The sequence below is a fragment of the Mytilus trossulus genome, chromosome 4 (assembly GCF_036588685.1).
Source record: "Mytilus trossulus isolate FHL-02 chromosome 4, PNRI_Mtr1.1.1.hap1, whole genome shotgun sequence".
Classification (NCBI taxonomy): domain Eukaryota; kingdom Metazoa; phylum Mollusca; class Bivalvia; order Mytilida; family Mytilidae; genus Mytilus; species Mytilus trossulus.
The window spans coordinates 36,125,107-36,146,418 of record NC_086376.1 but is presented as its reverse complement, the minus strand read 5'-3'; the positions used below and the strand labels follow the sequence as shown (position 1 = coordinate 36,146,418).

Sequence of the window (21,312 nt, the reverse complement as noted above, 5' to 3'; positions counted from 1 at the left end):
ATGATAAGGTATATATTTTTGACAGAGAAGGTCAAAACCACGAAATCAAATATCCACGAATACGCAAGTTTTCAACCATCCACGAAAATGGATACCCACGAAAATAAATGAATCCACAGTATAAGTTTTCATAGAATAAAAAAACTTTTTTCATTATAGTTTGACAGACATGTCTTCACAACTAATTATAGATGTTTGTTTAAGCCTTACTAATAGCTAAATATTATTTTTGTTGTGTTTTCTTTAGAATCTGAAGAGGAAATACATGAAATATGTACCAAACAGTTTAGACCAAATTTTAATACCAGTGCAAGTGTTTTACCTGGTGACAGGATCACTGCATCCAATACTGCAGATATGGATGACTGTGCTAGGGCATGTGATAAAGAATATAAGTGTATGGGATTTAATTACCATAATGGTGGAACCTGTGAACTATTTTACCAGAATTACCTGACTGTGGAGAAAGTTGGCGTAGACTTCTACGAGAGACAGTGTTACCCAGATGGTAATATTTTTAATTTACTGTTATTATATTTCAGTTGTAGCACTTCCTATTTGTTGTTGATTTAAACAACACTATGAAAAGAAGTGATAAATTATGTAAAGAAGCATATGATTTTGATAGTTTCAGTTAATATTGAATTTTTTACTAAAATTTGGATTAGTTTTGAAATGAAATAAGGGTGCCCTATAGAATTTGTGAAATCAACTCATATATCTTGCTTTAAGTACTCTTTTATCCACATCCCTGCTTGACAGTTTAAATTTTGGAGTGAAAAAGACTGGACAATACATGCCTGAATATGGTAATTTAGACGCAGCATCAATATTGATATAATTTGACATCTGTTCAAAGAAAAAAATTAATTGCTTCTTCAAAACTGCTTCTCTATAGATCAGTTATCTGAATTTTTCAGTATATATACAACTCGTCTAAACATCAACCCAACAATGTTAGATCTGTAAATTTGCTTTTGCAAATTTTTGTCCCTCCCAGGGATTCAAACCCATACTACTGTGATATTGTGACACCAAATCGCCTGCAACATATACATATGCAGTGCAGGCGATTTGGTGTCACGATATCACAGTAGCATGGTTTCGAATCCCGGCGAGGGAAGAACCAAAAATTTGCTTTCACAGATCTAACATTGTTGGGTTGATGTTAAGACGAGTTGTATATACATTATGTACACAGCCATGTATCACCATCATTGATGGTGATCCGATGGATACATCTGTTGTAGGGTTGTCACTGACTCAGACGTACTTATGAATATAATTATTTTCTGTGACTGTATCTTACATGAATTTGTAGGATCCTTTACTATAGATAATTTAGCTGATCTGTAACAATCACATCTTCATGCCTTATATATCATGTACTGCAGTACGCCGCTAGTGTAACGGAGGGGGTCGGTGACGACACCTTCCGGGACGTGTAGCGGCCAGTACTTCGCCCCTATTCGACCATTGGGATACCTGATATCAGATTATGGCTGAACAACAGACAATGAATCAAACGAAACTATATTTTATTCACAAAAGTACAATAATTGCATGTATTAAACAAAGTCGGATATAAACAGGAGTCAAAAATAGAGTAATTATTTCAAAGTTAAAATGAAAATGAAGTGTTCCCAGAGCTAGTCTTAAAAGTTAAGTAAATTTGCTTCGCGTTGTGTTTTAAAGTAGTGAAATTTGCACCGTAAAGGGGTGACTAACTCTGGCGAACTGCACCGAAGTGGTGGCTAACTCTAACTCAAGTGAACTGATACAGTCCGGCGAGTATTTGGAGGCCTGTGCAAGGCCGACTCCGACTGAATATCAAATGATATTCTAAACTTGTCATTAAACAGGGTAACTTTAACTGAAACGGTACTGAAGAAAAGTTGAATAAATAAATATTCATAAAACATTATAAAAACATCGAAAGTTAAATACTAAAACAGTTCAATTAACAATCCTTACTTTTATCTTACTGTGTTTAAATAAAATTAAACTTGAAATAAACATTTAAATACTAAATAATTAATCTGTCCAAATTAAGGGGAATTAACCTAGGCAAATCAAGGCACATCTATTACACTAGATTAAAACTGACGTGGAAAGGAAACATATGGCCACCGAAAGCTCTTTTTTTGAGAGCCCAGGTGGTCGTGTGGTCTAGCGGGACGGCTGCAGTGCAGGCGATTTGGTGTCATCATATCACAGTAGCATGGGTTCGAATCCCGGCGAGGGAAGAACCAAAAATTTGCGAAAGCAAATTTACAGATCTAACATTGTTGGGTTTATGTTTAGACGAGTTGTAGAAACATGAAGTTTTATTTCTTTCATGTTAACTGAAAAATTAAAACCATGTATGCTATTAAACTTAAATAAATCCTTAAGCTTCCTGCATTGATGCGTGTTAGGAAAATTAGTTCATTTTTAATTAATTACATTACACTCCTTCCCACTATTTTATTTTAATGTGGTAGTTTTATTTTTCAGACAGTAAAGATATTATACAATCTACTCATGTTGCTAAAGTGAAGATCAGTATTCCTATAACTGCTAACATGGGTCCTAAGTCTGAGTTGTTGATATACTATGTCAGAGAAGATGATGAGACAGTAGCTGCTACCTTAGAATTCAGTGTGGAAAACTGTTTTGATAACAAGGTTGGTTTATTAGAATGAGATTTGGTAAGACAACTTTTCACTAGAGTTAAAATAATTGGTTGTAAGCAAATGTAGGTAACTGTATGACGTACTTCCCTATAAATCAAGCTTTCAGAACATCGATTTGTTATGGTGTTCTGACACAATATAAAGTAGGGAGATTTTGCTTATGTAAAATGCACAGCATTGCACAACAGCAAGAAGTATCAAGCAATAGCACAATATTGCACAATAGCAAGAAATCTTTGATTGAACAGTGTTGTGCAATAGCAAGAAATCTTCATTTGCACAGTATTGGGCAGTAGTACAATATTGCACAATATCTCAGTATTGTGCAATAGCAAGAAATTAGATCTTCAATTGAAAATTAATACAAATATTTCAACCCATTTCAAATTTTTAAGAACTTTCACCACATTTGTTTTGTGTCAGAAACCTATATTATGTCAAAAATTTGATCACAATCCAAATTCACATAGTATCAATCTTGAATATTGTGTCCAAACTTGCACTAACTGTTCAGGGTTCGACCTGTGCAGTTGTATCAGGCTGTGCTCTGTAACACACTTTATTTTTAATTCACAAATATTGTTGGCATATCATGATGTGTTTATATTTATGGAACAGACTTTTAATGTGCAATTTATGACATCTATTATAGTAATGTATATAACATTGACCATTGTTAATCTACTGAATCAGGTAGAGATGAAGTTTGACCAGGATACAGTTTACCCTGGAAATGAAGTGAATGTTAACTTAAAGGCTGCTCCTGGTTCCCTTTGCTCTGTTGGTGTAGTAGACAAAAGTATAAATTTACTAGCAGGAGACCATCAAATCACCCCAGATCAGGTTTGTTTTAACTTTTTTCTAATGTTAGTATAAATCTGAATATCTTTTCAAGTACTGTAATTTCATAAATATTTACGATGATTTTATTATTGAGAGAACTGGATATATATAGTTGCTTGTGAAAAATAGAATCCGGGATTCAAAACTTTGATAGTATTATTTGTAAGCAGCATCTCCTAATATGTCAATAGTAATGATTTATTATTTTATTCATTGCACAACATTGCAAAAATTTCTGAATTTCCAGTATTTTGTATAATTTCTCTTTAATTTGATTTTTAGCTCACCTGGCCCAAAGGGCCAAGTGAGCTTTTCTCATCACTTGGCGTCCTGCGTCCGTCGTCCGTCGTCGTCGTCCTGCGTCCGGCGTTAACTTTTACAAAAATCTTCTCCTCTGAAACTACTGGGCCAAATTTAACCAAACTTGGCCACAATCATCATTGGGGTATCTAGTTCAGAAATTGAGTCCGGTGACCCCGCCAACCAACCAAGATGGCCGCCATGGCTAAAAATAGAACATAGGGGTAAAATGCAGTTTTTGGCTTATAACTCAAAAACCAAAGCATTTAGAGCAAATCTGACGGGAGATAAATTTGTTAATCAGGTTAAGAACTATCTGCCCTGAAATTTTCAGATGAATCTGACATTCCGTTGTTAGGTTGCTGCCCCTGAATTGGTAATTTTAAGGAAATTTTGTTGTTTTTGGTTATTATCTTGAATATTATTTTAGATAGAGATAAACTGTAAACAGCAATAATGTTCAGCAAAGTACAATCTACAAATAAGTCAACATGACCAAAATGGTCAGTTGACCACTTTAGGAGTTATTGCCCTTTATAGCCAATTTTTAACCATTTTTCGTAAATCTTAGTAATCTTTTAGTAAAAATCTTCTCCTCTGAAACTACTGGGCCAAATTAATTGAAACTTGGCCACAATCATCATTGGGGTATTTAGTTTGAAAATTGTGTCCGATGACCCCGCCAACCAACCAAGATGGCCGCCACATCTAAAAATAGAACATAGGGGTAAAATGCAGTTTTTGGCTTATAACTCAAAAACCAAAGCATTAAGAGTAAATCTGACACGACGTAAAATTGTTGATCAGGTCAAGATCTATCTGCCCTGGAATTTACAGATGAATTGGATCATCGGTTGTTAGGCTGCTGCCCCTGAATTAGTAATTTTGAAGAAATTTTGCTGTTTTTTTTGTTATTATCTTGAATATTATTATAGATAGTGATAAACTGTAAACAGCAATAATGTACAGCAAAGTAAGAACTAAAAATAAGTCAACATAACCAAAATAGTCAATTGACCCCCTAAGGAGTTATTGCCCTTCATTGTAAATTTTTAATAATTTTCACAAAATTTGTAGATTTTCACCAATATTTTCCACAGAAATTACTGTTATAGATAGAGATAATTGTAAGCAGCAAAAATGTTTAGTAAAGTAAGATCTACAAACACATCACCATCACCAAAACACAATTTTGTCATGAATCCATCTGTGTACAATGTTTAATATTAACATAGACCAAGGTGAGCGACACAGGCTCTTTAGAGCCTCTAGTTTTTATGTATTTTATCTTTTGTGAGGTCATCATATTGTTGAAGAATTAGTTAAAAGTAATTTCATAGAAAATATTTTAAAAACATTGAAGACCACCCCCTATCCCCCCAAAAAAACAAAACAAAAAAAGAACCACATCAAAAACATCAAAAAACAAACCATATTTGAAAAGAAGATAATACTACAGACTAATCCAAAATTCCTCAGTTAACAAATCACCTCACAAAATGCTGAAAATTAATTACGGTGAACCACTCAAAAAATCTGGATGGAAAAGTGCTCAAGAAAGGTATATAACTCCTGCTGCACAAGTGGCACGCTTAGTTTTACTCCATAAAATAATCCATTAATGAAACATATCAACCAATAACAGATTGATCTTTAGATTAAATTAAAGATCCCTTCACGTACAATTCTTTATAACAGTCTATGATAATTTTGTATTTTACAGATTTTTGGTAGATTTAAGGAACCCTACATGTACACATCTTACTGGCAGGATGATAAAAATTACTGTGATGAGAAGACACATTATGATGAAAATTTATATGTAGCTGGTAAATATTTTTATTTAATGATTTGAAGTGGTGTAAAACATGCTTATTAGTTTTATGTAGTGTAGATTTTTTTAAATTATTTATTGCAATGTGCATCTGTGTAAACCACTAGTCTAGTTATAGATGGTGGTCTAAAATGTACAATGTGAATCTTGTTTGCATTGATTGTCATGAAGATAACAAATTTATCAAAAGATAACAACATCATCAGCATATAACACATACACAGTAAACAGTTTTTCATCACCTTTTACTATTGCCCAGTCAACAGACTTAAGAAATGTTACTATATCATTAATATAAAAGTTGATCAAAATGGGTGACAAGGGACATCCTTGTTTCAAGCCACTGTTAACATCAAACCAGTCTATGATGTAGATATGTCAGTTAACTTATCTAATAACTCAGTTTTTAGTATGATATGAGAGTCGAAAAGCCCAATTATATTTTGTTTATTAATTATTAATTCTGTTGTACCATCTTAATATTATTGACATGCTTTATATTAATGATACAAAATATCTGTAAAGTAGTAGGTCCAGTAAAGGCCGATTTTGGGTTAAACTTAATGGTCATCTGATGAGAGATTTTGAACACTTTTTAAACACTTTAGTGTCTACTTTAGTAGATTCAGTTAGTTCATGCGGAAGATTTGAACTAATTTAGTCATTAAAGACTCAAATTCAAGCTTAAAAATCTATCAAATATGTCATAATATGTCACTTGACTAGATGGTTCTTGTCAAAAATGAATGTAGCCGCACCCGTGTTCATCCTTAACCCTTATATATGTTATGTGTTTTCATCAAATACAACTTGCATTTAAAAATTAAAAATGAACACAAATTTTGTTTTTAGTAATTTTGGGGCCCTTTATAGCTTGTTGTTCGGTGTAAGCCAAGGCTCCGTGTTGAAGGCCGTACTATAATGGTTTACTTTTTAAATTGTTATTTGGATGGAGAGTTGTCTCATTGGCACTCACACCATATCTTCCTATATCTAACAAATGCAGCCACTTCCATTTAAGATGGAAACTGTCCAATGCTAAAATTGGGAAGATTTCAGTAATTTAGCATGACTTAATAATGCTAGCACCCAATGTATTTGCATTGTATTGTCAAAAACAGCCCATATTCATGTAACAGAAGTATTCTTCTTTCCAATAAATAGCTTGAAGTTTACATTTTAACAATTTACACATTTTGGGGCCAAAAAGGGGTCTTACTGTACTGGAATTCCATTTCATGATTACATCTTTGTACTTTAATCCAGATTACAGTGCAACTCCTTACAGTCATTTTGGATATGCTCTTAAATTTTGATATTTTTGGTAAATCATATCTAATAAAAGGTATTTCACAAACATGCATCATGCACTTAAAAACCATATTTTCTTTTGTAGGAGATATGTTCAATTACAACTACAGAAGTTATGAGTCGGACAGTGTGGATGCTATTCAGGCTTTCAGGGTAAGTCGTGTTGGTTTTATAGGAGATATGTACAACTACAGAAGTTATGAGTCGGACAGTGTGGATGCTATTCAGGCTTTCAGGGTAAGTTGTGTTGGTTTTATAGGAGATATGTACAACTACAGAAGTTATGAGTCAGACAGTGTGGATGCTATTCAGGCTTTCAGGGTAAGTTGTGTTGGTTTTATAGGAGATATGTACAACTACAGAAGTTATGAGTCAGACAGTGTGGATGCTATTCAGGCGTTCAGGGTAAGTCGTGTTGGTTTTATAGGAGATATGTACAACTACAGAAGTTATGAGTCAGACAGTGTGGATGCTATTCAGACTTTCAGGGTAAGTCATGTTGGTTTTATTCAAACTAAAGATGTATATGTAGGCAAGAAAGGTTTTGTTGTAAATATACATGAAATTTTTAGCTCTTTTATTTGGTTGTCATCTTTTTGACACATTCCTTTTTTAGCTCACTGGGGCCCAAAGGGCCCCATGTGAGCTTCTGTCATCACTTGGTGTCCTCCATCAATTGTCGTCGTAAACTTTTTATAAAATATTCTCTGAAACTACAAAGGTTAAATTGTTCAATTGGTCAAGTCAATTTTCAGACAAACGGAAAAAAACATTGTTGGGTTGCTGCCACTACATTGGTTGTTTTAAAGACATTTTGCAGTTTTTTGGTTATCATCTCGAATATTATTGAAGATTATAAAGATAAACTGTAAGCAACAAAAATGTTTGCCACTCATTAATATAAATTGAAAAGCAAAAATAATTATTGATGGATGATTGAGTAAAAAATAACAGGTGAGCAATTCAGGCTCTTCAGAGCCTCTTGTTTCATTTTTTTATTTCATGGAATAAATTTCTGTACCATTATGGTAAATTACATTGTTAGGACTCTTATGCCTACATTTCTTGTCAGATTAAAAGCGTCTCTGAGGAGTTTTTGTAAGATCGCTGCCAATAAACAATTGTTATGAGTTTTTGTTATGTAGAGATCTTTGTCTTAACATACATAAGTCCCAAACCACTCTAAATATACTCCTGTCCACATTATAAAGGCCTTGGATCTGTCCCATGAAAACACTCTGTTCTTACCTTATCCACACTATTCAATCGACTCAAACACATTTTCATATGTTAACTTTATTTCATTTAATGGTATCTATTTCAGAAAATGAATTTAGTAGTATTTACAGACCTGACATTACAGACAAGACCGTGTAAATTACAGGAACATAGACCTGTGTTTTATTGTAAGTAATTTTATATAGGAACAGTATATAATTTGATATTCATAGCTGCAAGTCACATATAAAAAAAAAACACCATCTGAAGTTGAACTGATATTTATTATGTAAGGGTTTTATTCCAAGCATTTAAAACGTTATTTAACTTGATAAAAATGAATAATGTAAGATTTATTGTAGGAAAATTAACAGAAAATCACTTATGAAATCTGTCTAAAGTCTCAGGAATCTGAAAGTTATAGTGAAATATGTCATTTTTCAGAATTCATATTTTATACAACCACCCAGCAGGTATTTAGGAAATCCCAGAAATACGGGTCATTTGACAGGAATGCACCTTGGGGCATTTTGTATTTTGGTTTGTGTGTCTGTTTATCTGGATTTAAATCAAGGTAGGGTCTGATGAAGTTGGATTCGAAATTTAGAACACATGTCCCCAATGATGTGATCTTTCTAATGTTAATGCCAAATTAGAGTTTTGACACCAATTTTTTGGTTCCACTAACATTGAAAATGATTATGGGAGTGTGGCACCTGTGTTCTATGAACACATTCTTGTTCTTTATGTTTGCACGATACAAGTAATGCTAATTGTTGTTTGAAGAAAAATAATTCATTTTTATACGACCGCAAATTTGAAAAAATTTTCGTCGTATATTGCTATCACGTTGGCGTCGTCGTCGTCGTCGTCGTCCGAATACTTTTAGTTTTCGCACTCTAACTTTAGTAAAAGTGAATAGAAATCTATGAAATTTTAACACAAGGTTTATGACCATAAAAGGAAGGTTGGTATTTATTTTGGGAGTTTTGGTCCCAACATTTTAGGAATTAGGGGCCAAAAAGGGCCCAAATAAGCATTTTCTTGGTTTTCGCACTATAACTTTAGTTTAAGTTAATAGAAATCTATGAAATTTTGACACAAGGTTGATGACCACAAAAGAAAGGTTGGGATTGATTTTGGGAGTTTTGGTTTCAACAGTTCAGGAATTAGGGGCCAAAAAAGGGCCCAAATAAGCATTATTCTGGGTTTTCACACAATAACTTTAGTTTAAGTAAATAGAAATCAATGAAATTTAAACATAATGTTTATGACCACAAAAGGAAGATTGGTATTGATTTTGGGAGTTTAGGTCTCAACAGTTTAGGAATTAGGGGCCAAAAAGGGACCCAAATAAGCATTTTTCTTGGTTTTCGCAACATAACTCTAGTATAAGTAAATCCAAAATTAAACTTTTTTGATTTCATCAAAAATTGAATAAATGGGGTTCTTTGATATGCCAAATCTAACTGTGTATGTAGATTCTTCATTTTTGATCCCGTTTTCAAATTGGCCTACATTAAGGTCCAAAGAGTCCAAAATTAAACTAAGTTTGATTTTAACAAAAATTAAATTCTTGGGCCTCTTTGATATGCTGAATCTAAACATGTACTTATATTTTTGATTATGGGCCCAGTTTTCAAGTTGGTCCAAATCAGGATCTAAAATTATCATATTAAGTATTGTGGAATAGCAAGTCTTTTCAATTGCACAGTATTGTGCAATGGCAAGAAATATCTAATTTCACAATATTGTGAAATAGCAAATTTTTTTTAATTAGAGTTATCTTTCTTTGTCCAAAATAGTAAGCAAGAAAAATCTTATTGCAAGATTGTTTTTTAATTGGAGTTATCTTTCTTTGTCCAGAATCAACTTAAATCTTTGTTATATACAATATACAATGTATATTCACTTTTTACTACCAACTGATAAATTTAAATAATCTTTACCATTCAGTGATAACAAGCAGTTTTTTTACATCTTAATATTTTATGATGTATTTAAATGAGTAGTTATTGTTGCAAACTCCATTAGAATATTTTAATTGAGATTAGTTTTGGAATAAGGGAAAGGGGGATGTGATTAAAAAATTGTGTTCAATTTTTCTTATTTGAAATTTCATAAATAAAAAGAAAATTTCTTCAAACATTTTTTTGAGAGGATTAATATTGAACAGCATAGTGAATTGCTCTAAGAGAAAACAAAAATTTTAAGTTCATTAGAACACATTCATTCTGTGTCAGAAACCTATGCTGTGTCAACTATTTAATCACAATCCAAATTTAGAGCTGAATCCAGCTTGAATGTTGTGTCCATACTTGCCCCAACCGTTCAGGGTTCAACCTCTGCGGTCGTATAAAGCTACGCCCTGCGAAGCATCTGGTTTGCATTAATGCAGTATTAGGAAATGAATTTTTATGCCCAATTTATGGGCATTGTGTTTTCTGGTCTGTTTGTCCGTTTGTTCATTTGTTTGTTCATTCATTCATTCATCTGTTGGTTTGTCTGTTTGTATGTCCCTCTTCGGGTTAAAGTTTTTGGTTGAGGTAGTTTTTGATGTAGTTGAAGTCCAATCATCTTGAAACTTAGTACACATGTTCCCTATGATATGATCTTTCTGATTTTAATGCCAAGTTAGAGTTGTTACCCCAATTTCACGGTCCACTGAACATAGAAAATAATAGTTACTATGGACACATTCTTGTTTGTTACCTGTTTCAGGTTTGTATTTTTAAATAGTTAAATAAATAAATTAAATTTCAATGTACTTTTGCTAGAATTAGAAATACTAGTGTGTATTTTTTCCAGCTGTTGGTGCCAGACAGCCAGTTGGTGTCAGAGGTTCTGTACTTATTGATGAGATTGAAACTAAAACATCTGTCTACCCTAGTCCAAGACCAGAGTCCCCAGAAGTTAGAACTCTCTTTCCAGAGACATGGCTTTGGGATCTACATTTGATTGGGTAATAATTTATTTCTTTTTTCTTCAGCTGAAATATATGAGGATGGGGAAAATGTCCTGGTACAACCTAGTATTGCTAGAAAGGAAAGTGTAACAACAGAAAAAATAGATTCATCAGATGCTGTACGGAGTCATTTTCCTGAAACATGGCTGTGGAGTATTTACATGATAGGGTAATTTTGTGTGCACTTTTCTCTTCAGATGACCCATCGAGATTTAGAACAGGTCATAGGCCAATGATGAGAAAGGGAATAAAAAGGGTGACAACCACTGAGATAATGTATAAAACTACTACAGAGTCTTCATTATAATCTGGAAGAGATGACTCTTCAAAGACTACAGAGGTCCGAAGCCAGTTTCCTGAGACTTGGCTCTGGGAACTACATCTTGTTGGGTAATTCTGTTCTATCTTCTATTGTTCAACTCTCTCTGACAGGTCTAAGTTTTAAACATACACAGTGTACTTATGTTTTTGGTCTGTGGGTCTGTTCTTTCTTTTGTCGGTCAATCTATTTGTCTGTCCCACTTTTGGTAAAAGGTTTTGATGAAGTCCAATCAACTTGAAAGTTTTGACCCCAATTTCAGGGTCCACTGAACATAGAAAATTATAGTATAAGTGGAGCATCTGTGTACTATGGACACCTTCTTCTTTTTTTTTTAAACTTTAATGCTGACTATTGGTCCTCTTTCTTGGATTGTTGAATAAGATGAACATTGATAGACTAAAATGCGAAATAAATTTTGGGATATTGAGAAAAATCCCATTTAAGTAACATAAAAAATTTCAAAATGTGAGTAAAAATTATGGCCATTTAACCCTGACGCAATATTCACAATAATAAAAAAAATCTCAATAATTTCTGAATTTACAATACTTTAATTTGAATTAACCACCTACTTATTCTTGAATTTTAAATACCACCCACACATTTTAATACTTGAATTTTAATTACACATACTTAAATATTCTTATTTACCACCCATCAATGCTATGCCTCATCCATATAAAAAATATCGCTGAAACATTCTTTCTAAACAATATTCTTAACTTTTCAACCAGAATTTTTATGTACAAGGGATGGTACCACTTTTAAACAGAAAAGATTGAAAAAGTTGATCTATTTCTTGGAAAAAGTCATATGAAATCAATTCCTACTTCAGGATGATATTTTTGTTGAGCCTGCAACTTCTGTTGCAGAAAGCTCGACATAGGGATAGTGTTCCGGCCGCTGCGGTGTTAGCTCACTTCTTTAAAGCTTTATATTTTAGAAGGTAGAAGACCTGGATGCTTCATACTTTGTATATAGAGGCCTCATGGTACGAAGTTCTGTCAGTCACATGTCCAATGTCCTTGACCTCATTTTCATGGTTCAGTGATTGAAAAAAAAGTTCAAATTTTTTGTAATGTTAAATTCTCTCTTAATATGAGGCAGGCATTACCTGTTAATGTGGACGAAGTATGTATGATTTTTTTTAACCTAAATATTTGTAAAAAAAAAACGGAAATACCTTTATGTTTCCAATTTTGGTTCTGTTGTTAGGGATTTTAGTTGTGACGTTATTTAAGTTATGACGTCATATGCAATGTAAACAAAGAAACGCTTTCATCGGGTAACGTTTTTTCATATCAAGGAATTATTAAAAATGAAATTGGTATTGCAGTCCTTCCTATTTTATACTAGACTGATAAATATATATTTTCTCAAAGTTTCATACAAATGAAACCAGAAAAAGGAAGTACATTGTAGATTTCTGCGCAGGTCCGGGATTTCAAAACATGACATAAGAAAAATTGAACGATTTTGAGTTCATAAGTACAATGAAAAATTCGGGAAATTTTCCCGATTTTTTTTTTTATTGAATTTTCTACTGTTATTGGGGACTTCGTCCCCATATTTTAAGTAATAGGATAACCATAATTGGTATGTGCGTACCTTGCAAGGTCCTCATGCCCGTCAGACAGTTTTCACTTGACCTTGACCTCATTTCATGGATCAGTAAACAAGGTTAAGTTTTGGTGGTCAAGTCCATATCTGAGATACTATAAGCAGTAGGTCTAGTATATTCGGTGTATGGAAGGACTGTAAGGTGTACATGTCCAACTGGCAGGTGTCATCTGACCTTGACCTCATCTTCATGGTTCAGTGGTTATAGTTAGATTTTTGTGTTTTGGTCTGTTTTTCTCATACTTTATGCAATAGGTCTGCTATTATTGTTTTATGGAATGATTGGAAGGTGTGAATGTCTAGCGGGCAGATGTCATCTGACCTTGACCTCATTTTCATGGTTCAGTGGTCAAAGTAAAGTTTTTCAGATTTGGTGTTTTTCTCTAATACTATATGCCATAAATTAACTATATTTGGTGTATGGAAATATTTTATGATCTATATGTCAGTAGCACAGGTTTTATTTGGCCTTGACCTCATTTTCAAGGTTCATTGCTCAGTGTTGACTTTTTGTGTTTTGGTTTGTTTTTCTTAAACTATAAGCAATAGGTCAACTGTATTTGTTGTATGGAAAAATTGTTAGCTGTTCATGTCTGCCTGCCATGGTTCATCTGACCTTGACCTCATTTTCATGGTTCATTGGTATATGTTTAGTTATTTTGGTTCATGTTAAGTTTATGTGACAGTTTTAATGAGGCTTTATATTAAGGACTATCAACATAATATCAATGTATAATAAAGAAGGCGAGACATTTTAGTGTGTGCACTCTTGTTATAAATATGAAACAGAAATACAGTTCAAGGACGCCTCCGGGTGCGGGAATTTCTCGCTACATTGAAGACCTGTTGGTGACCTTCTGCTGTTGTTTTTTTATTTGGTCGGGTTGTTGTCTCTTTGACACATTCCCCATTTCCATTCTCAATTTCATCTTACATATTCAATTAAATACACAATTTCCATTACCTCTAATTACAGAAGTTAAAAAATCATTAAGAAGACAGTTTGTTGGGGTTAGTAGCTCTACTCCTTCACAGAAGTTCTCACTGTATACCTCATTCAAGGACATTTAATACATCCACTCAATATAGTGTTTTATCATTGTTTATAGACTTTTCTATCTGTTTTGTAGTTTTTCTCTTTTTTTGTCCTGTTGTTATCTGTTTTTCTTCAACTTCTGATTTTCTAATTGTCCTTTATATCTTCTGTCTCATGTGAAATGATAAGTCATGATGAACCAACATGGCCGTCTGCTGCTAACACAACAACTGATCATCAGGAGCCAGCTGACACATCATCTCATTAGGATCCAAATGGATTTTCCCACTTTTTCCATGGAATTTTCATTGACTTGTAAATACATAGTTATTAGGATCCAAATGGATTTTTTCCACTTTTTCCATGGAATTTCTGTTGACTTGTTAATACATAGTTATAAAGATCCAAATGGATTTTTTCCACTTTTTCCATGGAATTTTCGTTGACTTGTTAATACATAGTAATTTACTTGTATATCTTTCGATCTCTAACATTTATAGTTGTATAATGGACAATGATACCGGATCAAGATTTTATTACACAAAGTACTGTCAATATATCACATCAGCAAGCTGTTTGATCTAAGATTGCATATGTCTGATTTTTCAGCTTGAAAATTAAGTAATGAATAGGCTTATAGACAATTTATTCTGATCAAAGATTCTTTGCTGAACTTATTTTGACTTTAAAAAAAACAAGAAAATTAATACTGTAAACACAACTTTTTTAGTTTTTCAAACATTCCTCTTTTTCTATTTTACATTTAGGAAAAAGTTGTCTAATGCAAATATAGAATGTTGAAATTGATTAAAATTGGATATTTTCTCATGTTAATATATTAACAAAGCTGCTAAACTCCAGAGAATGAATTGCTGTGAAGTCAGCTAGAATGAGCTAAATGTGAAAAAGGTGTCTGTGGAAATATAAAGTTGGTTTAAAATTTGTTGCGTAAAATTTTATTGTGAAAAAAGGGCAGTTCTTTCTCAGTTCTCAGTTCTAAATACAAATTGAACTTCCCTTAATTAATCCAGCTTTAGATGAATTAATAACAAATTCCTGATGATTTATTTTTCCCTAACAGGTGACATTAATTTAAGATTTCAGTTTCACTTCCAGGTACAAGAAATATATTGGTTTTCACAAATGAAAGGTCAAATTGGGTCACTTTGGGTTAATCAAAAATTTTTAAAATCTGTTACCATGGAAGCATTTCTCGTTCTAGATGCTCCAGTCCCTGGTCCACACGGTTATAATCCAATAGAAGGGGGCCAAGGGGTTGAAAAAATACCACCATCACAACAAATTCAAATTGGACTGAGAAAGAACTTCCCAGAGACTTGGTTATGGAATATTTATGTGATTGGGTAGGTCGATGACTAGGAATTATAGGAGGTTTGTGGTATACCTATATGAGACAGCAACCTGACAAGACCAATCAAAATGACGTCTAGAAAATTGATAGGGTCTCGAACACTAGTCCAATGTCTCAAAGTTGCCTCGAGTCAAAATAAGCACAATTATGCCTTTATTTGCTTGGTAAACACAGTTGAAAATCACTGGATTGATTAAATTTATTCAAATACTTTTAAACTGCTGTTTTTATTGGTACCAAACTTTCTTGGATATTTAATTTCAAGATTTTGCCAAAGTCCGCATACTAACCATTCGCAAATATGCAATTCTTTTAACATTTATATTGGTGGTTAAACTAAAACCACTAATTCCACAAAAATTGGTATCCAACGAAAATGAATGAATCCACAGTATAAGATAGACCTTGATCATAACTATTATTTTTAATCTTCATAAAATTATTGGCAATGCCCATATTCTATTTTTGTTAGAATTGCTGAGAGAGAACTGGTGTTGAAGCCATATATATAAGATTTGAAAGTGATATTACAATTCTTGTAGTGGTGGTTAAATTCTGGATATTAGTAATAAAATTTGCATTTTTAAACAACATTTACACTGCAATAAACTTAAGTCGGTCATTTGTGTAAAACGTTGAAAATAAAGTTCCATGAATTATGAACTAGCTATGTTTGTATTTTCAGAGATGAAGGTGAAGTGAATGTCAAGTCAACTATTCCCCACACAATCACAGAGTGGGTTGGAAACTCCCTATGTACAAACCTAGATGTAGGAGTGGGTGTGTCTTCTGTCACTGGTATAACAGCTTTTCAACCTTTCTTTTTGTCCTTTACTCTGCCATATTCAGCCATTAGAGGAGAGATTGTACCAGTTTTGGTTTCCATCTTCAACTACATGTCTGAATGTTTAGTGGTGAGTACTCAGTAAAGGTCTAAAGATTTGACTAATCATTTTGATAGGTTGCATTGTGAAGTTGCCCTCAACATTTATACTTTAGAGATTACACAGAGACAAGACATTTGATATAACAGTCTTCCCCGTTAGCCACTAGTCTGATGCCCCATAACATTTATTTCGGACAACCAATTATTTGCAAAACTAATTTTAGACACAAATGAAAAATGGCTGAATATTTCCTTTTTGGACAAGTAGCTGGAAAATGTTCTGGTACACACTGAATTATAAATATTTCTGTTACAAAAAACAACTTTTTATGCCCCACCTAGGATAGTAGAGGGACATTATGTTTTCTTATCTGTGCATCTGTCTGTTTGTTTGTCTGTGCGTCCTTTCATCCATATGTCCCGCTTCATGTTGAAGTTTTTTGGTCAAGGTAGTTTTTGATGAAGCTCAATCAAGTCCAATCAACTTGAAACTTAGTACACTTGATGCTTATGATATAATATTTCTAATTTTAAAGTCAAATTAGAATTTTTACCCCAATTTCACAGTCCACTGAACATAAAAAAGGAAAGTGGAAGTTGCAGGTTAAAGTTTTTGGTCAAGAGGTAGTTTTTGATGAAGTTAAAGTCTAATCAACTTGAAACTTAGTACACATGTTCCCTATGATATGATCTTTCTAACTCTAATTCCAAATTAGATTTTTTACCCAATTTCAATCTCCATTGAACATGGAAAATGGTATTGCGAGTTTGCATCAATGTACTTTTGACACATTCTTAAAAGTGTTCTTTATTTAAAAAAAATAATTTTGGTTTAAAAAAAAGAAATTTGTTATTTCTATTACTTCATACAAATAACAAAACATTCTGATATTGTGAACTTTTCCCATTAACAGAGCAGTAAATTTTTTGAAATCCAAGCAGATTACATAGCATTATTCCATTTTAGATGCAAGTAGCAATGCCAACATCAAAAGACTTTGGAATTAAAGGAGGAACCAAGAGAGTTAATACTAGATGTGTCTGTCCTGGAGAGACCAGTACCATCAAATACCATGTAACACCATACACCCTCGGCAAGATTAAAATACTCGCTACTGTAAGTCAAGTAGATATTTTCTAACCAAATTCAGTACATGTACCATTAAATATGATATATTATTGTATAGCAATATAATATTTCCCACAGAACGTAACCAAAAGTTAGCGTGCAATAAATTCTAATATTGCACTAGTGCAATAAATCTTCAAAATTCATGACGTCATCAACGTTTAAATCTTAGTTTAAACCAATTTTTACTTTCAAATATTATATTGCTATACAACAAGTATGGACACAGACGCAAATTGTCAGTGGGGTTAAAGGTCGTTACAAATGTATTGAAAGCTAGACTGGAAATGTGTATTAACAAATTGAGTTGATGTGTACATGTCTTCATTCAAATGCATTGACTGATAAAAGGGGGGCTTCAACTTCCACCCCTCTCTGTGGATTAGTTGTTTGAGTGTTTGAATATGGAGTTTGTTAATAAATAGCTGCACTGTAAGCGCATGATATGTCTTGATTCCTTTTAAGCTTGCTTAAAGGTTGAACTATTTTGTTTTGTACAATTATTAGTCTATTTGTTTTCTCATTTCATTTGTTTTATATTTGTCATTTTAAGGTCTTTTATAGCTGACTGTGCTGTATGAGCTTTTGTCATTGTTGAAGGCTATTTGGGGACCTGTAGTTGTTAATCTTGTTTTAAATTTTGGAATGTAGCTGAAGTCAACAGACATAGACAATTCACCCAAGTTTTATAAAATGATGTGGAAGTGTTTATGTGAATAATTGAGGTGGAAAATGAGGAAAGTGTCAAAGTGACAACAACCCAACCATAGAGTAGACAACAGCTGAAGGCCTCCAATGGGTTTTCAATTTAGCCAGAAACTCCTGCACTTATAGGTGTCCAAAAACTATAAAATCCCTTCTTTTTTTTAGCATATATAAAAATTCATAACACAGAAATGTATAATCTGAAATTTATTACAATCAAAAGGGACCTAAGGTCAATAGTGTAAGCAATTCACCAAAGTTTAATTAAAGGTGATGGATGCATTTTTGTGTTATTGTTCAAAATTGGAAAATTGTCTCTTTTTTAAGGATAAAATCTCTCTTCATAACATGGAAATGAAAATTCTAAAATTTATAAAATCGATGTGGTCAGCTTATGTCAATAGATATAAACATTTCAACAAATGTTCTTGAAAGTAGGGGGAAGTGTTTTCTAGTTATTGTCTGAAGTGTGGATGATGGACTGATAGACAACAGTATACTATATTATGTTGTGTGTGAGACATTGGTATAATAAAATGGTTTCGAATGAATAATGATTAGAAACTGTTTAATGCAGTTATTGAGGGAACGACAGTGAAGAAATTCCTGAGATCAATGCGTTTGAATCCAAAGAATTCAATTTTTGTTGAAATGAAACAAAGTTCAGTTTTTGACCCTTTGGATCTTAATGTAGACCAATTTGAAAAAGGGACAATCCTGTGCAATTATAGATTTCTTGCTATTGTGCAATACTGTGCAATTAAAAATTTCTTGCTATTGCACAATACTGTGCAATTGGAGATTTCTTGCTATTGTGCAATACTGTGCTATTGAAGATTTCTTGCTATTGAACAATACTGTGCAATTGAAGATTTCTTGCTATTGCAGAATACTGCACAATTGAAAATTTCTTGCTATTGCACAATACTTATAGTATAATAATTTTTGACCCCGATTTGGACCAACTTGAAAACTGGGCCCATTATCAAAATCTAAGTACATGTTAAGACTCACCATATCAAAGAACCCCAAGAATTCAATTTTTAATAAAATCAAGCTTATTTTAATTTTGGACCCTTTGGACTTTAATGTAGACCAATTAGAAAACAGGACCTAAAATTAAGAATTTGGACATGGTTAGATTTGGCATATCAAAGAAGCACAATACCGTAATTCATTTTTTTGATAAAATCAAACAAAGTTTAATTTTGGCCCCTTATTCCTTGGGACCAAAACTCCAAAATTAATCCAAACCTACCTTTTGAGGTCATAAACCTTTATAGATTTCTATTAACTTATACTAAAGTTATTGTTCAACCAGATGCTCCGCAGGGCGTAGCTTTATACGACCGCAGAGGTTGAACCCTGAACGGTTGGGGCAAGTATGGACACAACATTCAAGCTGGATGTCGCTCTAAATTTGGATTGTGATTAAATAGTTGACACAGCATAGGTTTCTGACACAGAATGAATGTATTCAAATGAACTTAAAATTTTTGTTTTCTCTTAGAGCAATTCACTATGCTGTTGAATATTAATCCTCTCAAAAAAATGTTTGAAGAAATTTTCTTTTTATTTATGAAATTTCAAATGAGAAAAATTTAACCCAATTTTTATTCACATTCCCCTTTCCCTTATTCCAAAACTAATTTCAATTAAAATATTCTAATGGAGTTTGCAACAATTACTACTCATTTAAATACATGATGTAAAAAAAACTGCTTGTTATCACTGAATGGTAAAGATTATTTAAATTTATCAGTTGGTAGTAAAAAGTGAATATACATTGTATATTGTATATAACAAAGATTTAAGTTGATTCTGGACAAAGAAAGATAACTCCAATTAAAAAAAATTCTTGCAGATATTTCTTGCTTACTATACTGGACAAAGAAAGATAACTCTTAATTAAAAAAAAAATTGCTATTTCACAATATTGTGAAATTAGATATTTCTTGCCATTGCACAATACTTAATATAATAATTTTAGATCCTGATTTGGACCAACTTGAAAACTGGGCCCATAATCAAAAATCTAAGTACATGTTTAGATTCAGCATATCAAAGAGGCCCAAGAATTTAATTTTTGTTAAAATCAAACTTAGTTTAATTTTGGACCCTTTGCACTTTAATTTAGACCAATTTTAAAACTGGACCAAAAATTAAGAATCTACATACACAGTTAGATTTGGCATATCAAAGAACCCCAATTATTCAATTTTTAATGAAATCAAACAATGTTTAATTTTGGACCCCGATTTGGGCCAACTTGAAAACTGGGCCAATAATCAAAAATCTAAGTACATTTTTAGATTCAGCATATCAAAGAACCCCAAGGTTTCAATTTTTGTTAAAATCAAACTAAGTTTAATTTTGGACCCTTTGGACCTTAATGTAGACCAATTTGAAAACGGGACCAAAAATTAAGAATCTACATACACAGTTAGATTTGGCATATTAAAGAACCCCAATTATTAAATTTTGATGAAATCAAACAAAGTTTAATTTTGGACCCTTTGGGCCCCTTTTTCCTTAACTGTTGGGACCAAAACTTCCAAAATCAATACCAACCTTCCTTTTATAGTCATAAACCTTGTGTTTAAATTTCATAGATTTCTATTTACTTATACTAACGCTATGGTGCGAAAACCAAGAAAAATGCTTATTTGGGTCCCTTTTTGGCCCCTAATTCCTAAACTGTTGAAAATAAAACTCCCAAAATCAATCCCAACCTTTATTTTGTGGTTATAAACCTTGTGTCAAAATTTCATAGATTTCTATTAACTTAAACTAAAGTTATAGTGCGAAAACCAAGAAAATGCATATTTGGGCCCTTTTTGGCCCCTAATTCCTAAAATGTTGGGACCGAAACTTCCAAAATCAATACCAACCTTCCTTTTATAGTCATAAACCTTGTGTTTAAATTTCATAGATTTCTATTTACTTATATAACGTTATGGTGCGAAAACAAAGAAAAATGCTTATTTGGGTCCCTTTTTGGCCCCTAATTCCTAAACTGTTGGGACCGAAACTCCCAAAATCAATACCAACCTTCCTTTTGTGGTCATAAACATTGTGTTTAAATTTCATTGATTT

At 32.7% G+C, this 21,312-nt stretch overlaps 1 protein-coding gene across 4 annotated transcripts in view; it reads left to right on the top strand.

The window, feature by feature from the left end:
* LOC134715211 (alpha-2-macroglobulin-like) overlaps positions 1–21,312 on the top strand; it is an 85,182-nt gene that overhangs the window by 33,764 nt on the left and 30,106 nt on the right. Inside the window, exons 21-29 of one of the 4 annotated variants that reach the window (XM_063577247.1) lie at positions 248–508; positions 2,497–2,666; positions 3,369–3,518; positions 5,542–5,647; positions 7,049–7,116; positions 8,288–8,369; positions 10,990–11,143; positions 16,182–16,410; positions 17,350–17,499. In XM_063577247.1, the coding sequence (XP_063433317.1) occupies positions 248–508; positions 2,497–2,666; positions 3,369–3,518; positions 5,542–5,647; positions 7,049–7,116; positions 8,288–8,369; positions 10,990–11,143; positions 16,182–16,410; positions 17,350–17,499 (1,370 nt within the window). Of the gene's footprint in view, positions 1–247; positions 509–2,496; positions 2,671–3,368; positions 3,519–5,541; positions 5,648–7,048; positions 7,117–8,287; positions 8,370–10,989; positions 11,144–11,170; positions 11,316–15,346; positions 15,489–16,181; positions 16,411–17,349; positions 17,500–21,312 lie in introns of all 4 variants that reach the window. The other 3 variants (XM_063577249.1, XM_063577248.1, XM_063577246.1) reach the window with 3 other exon arrangements.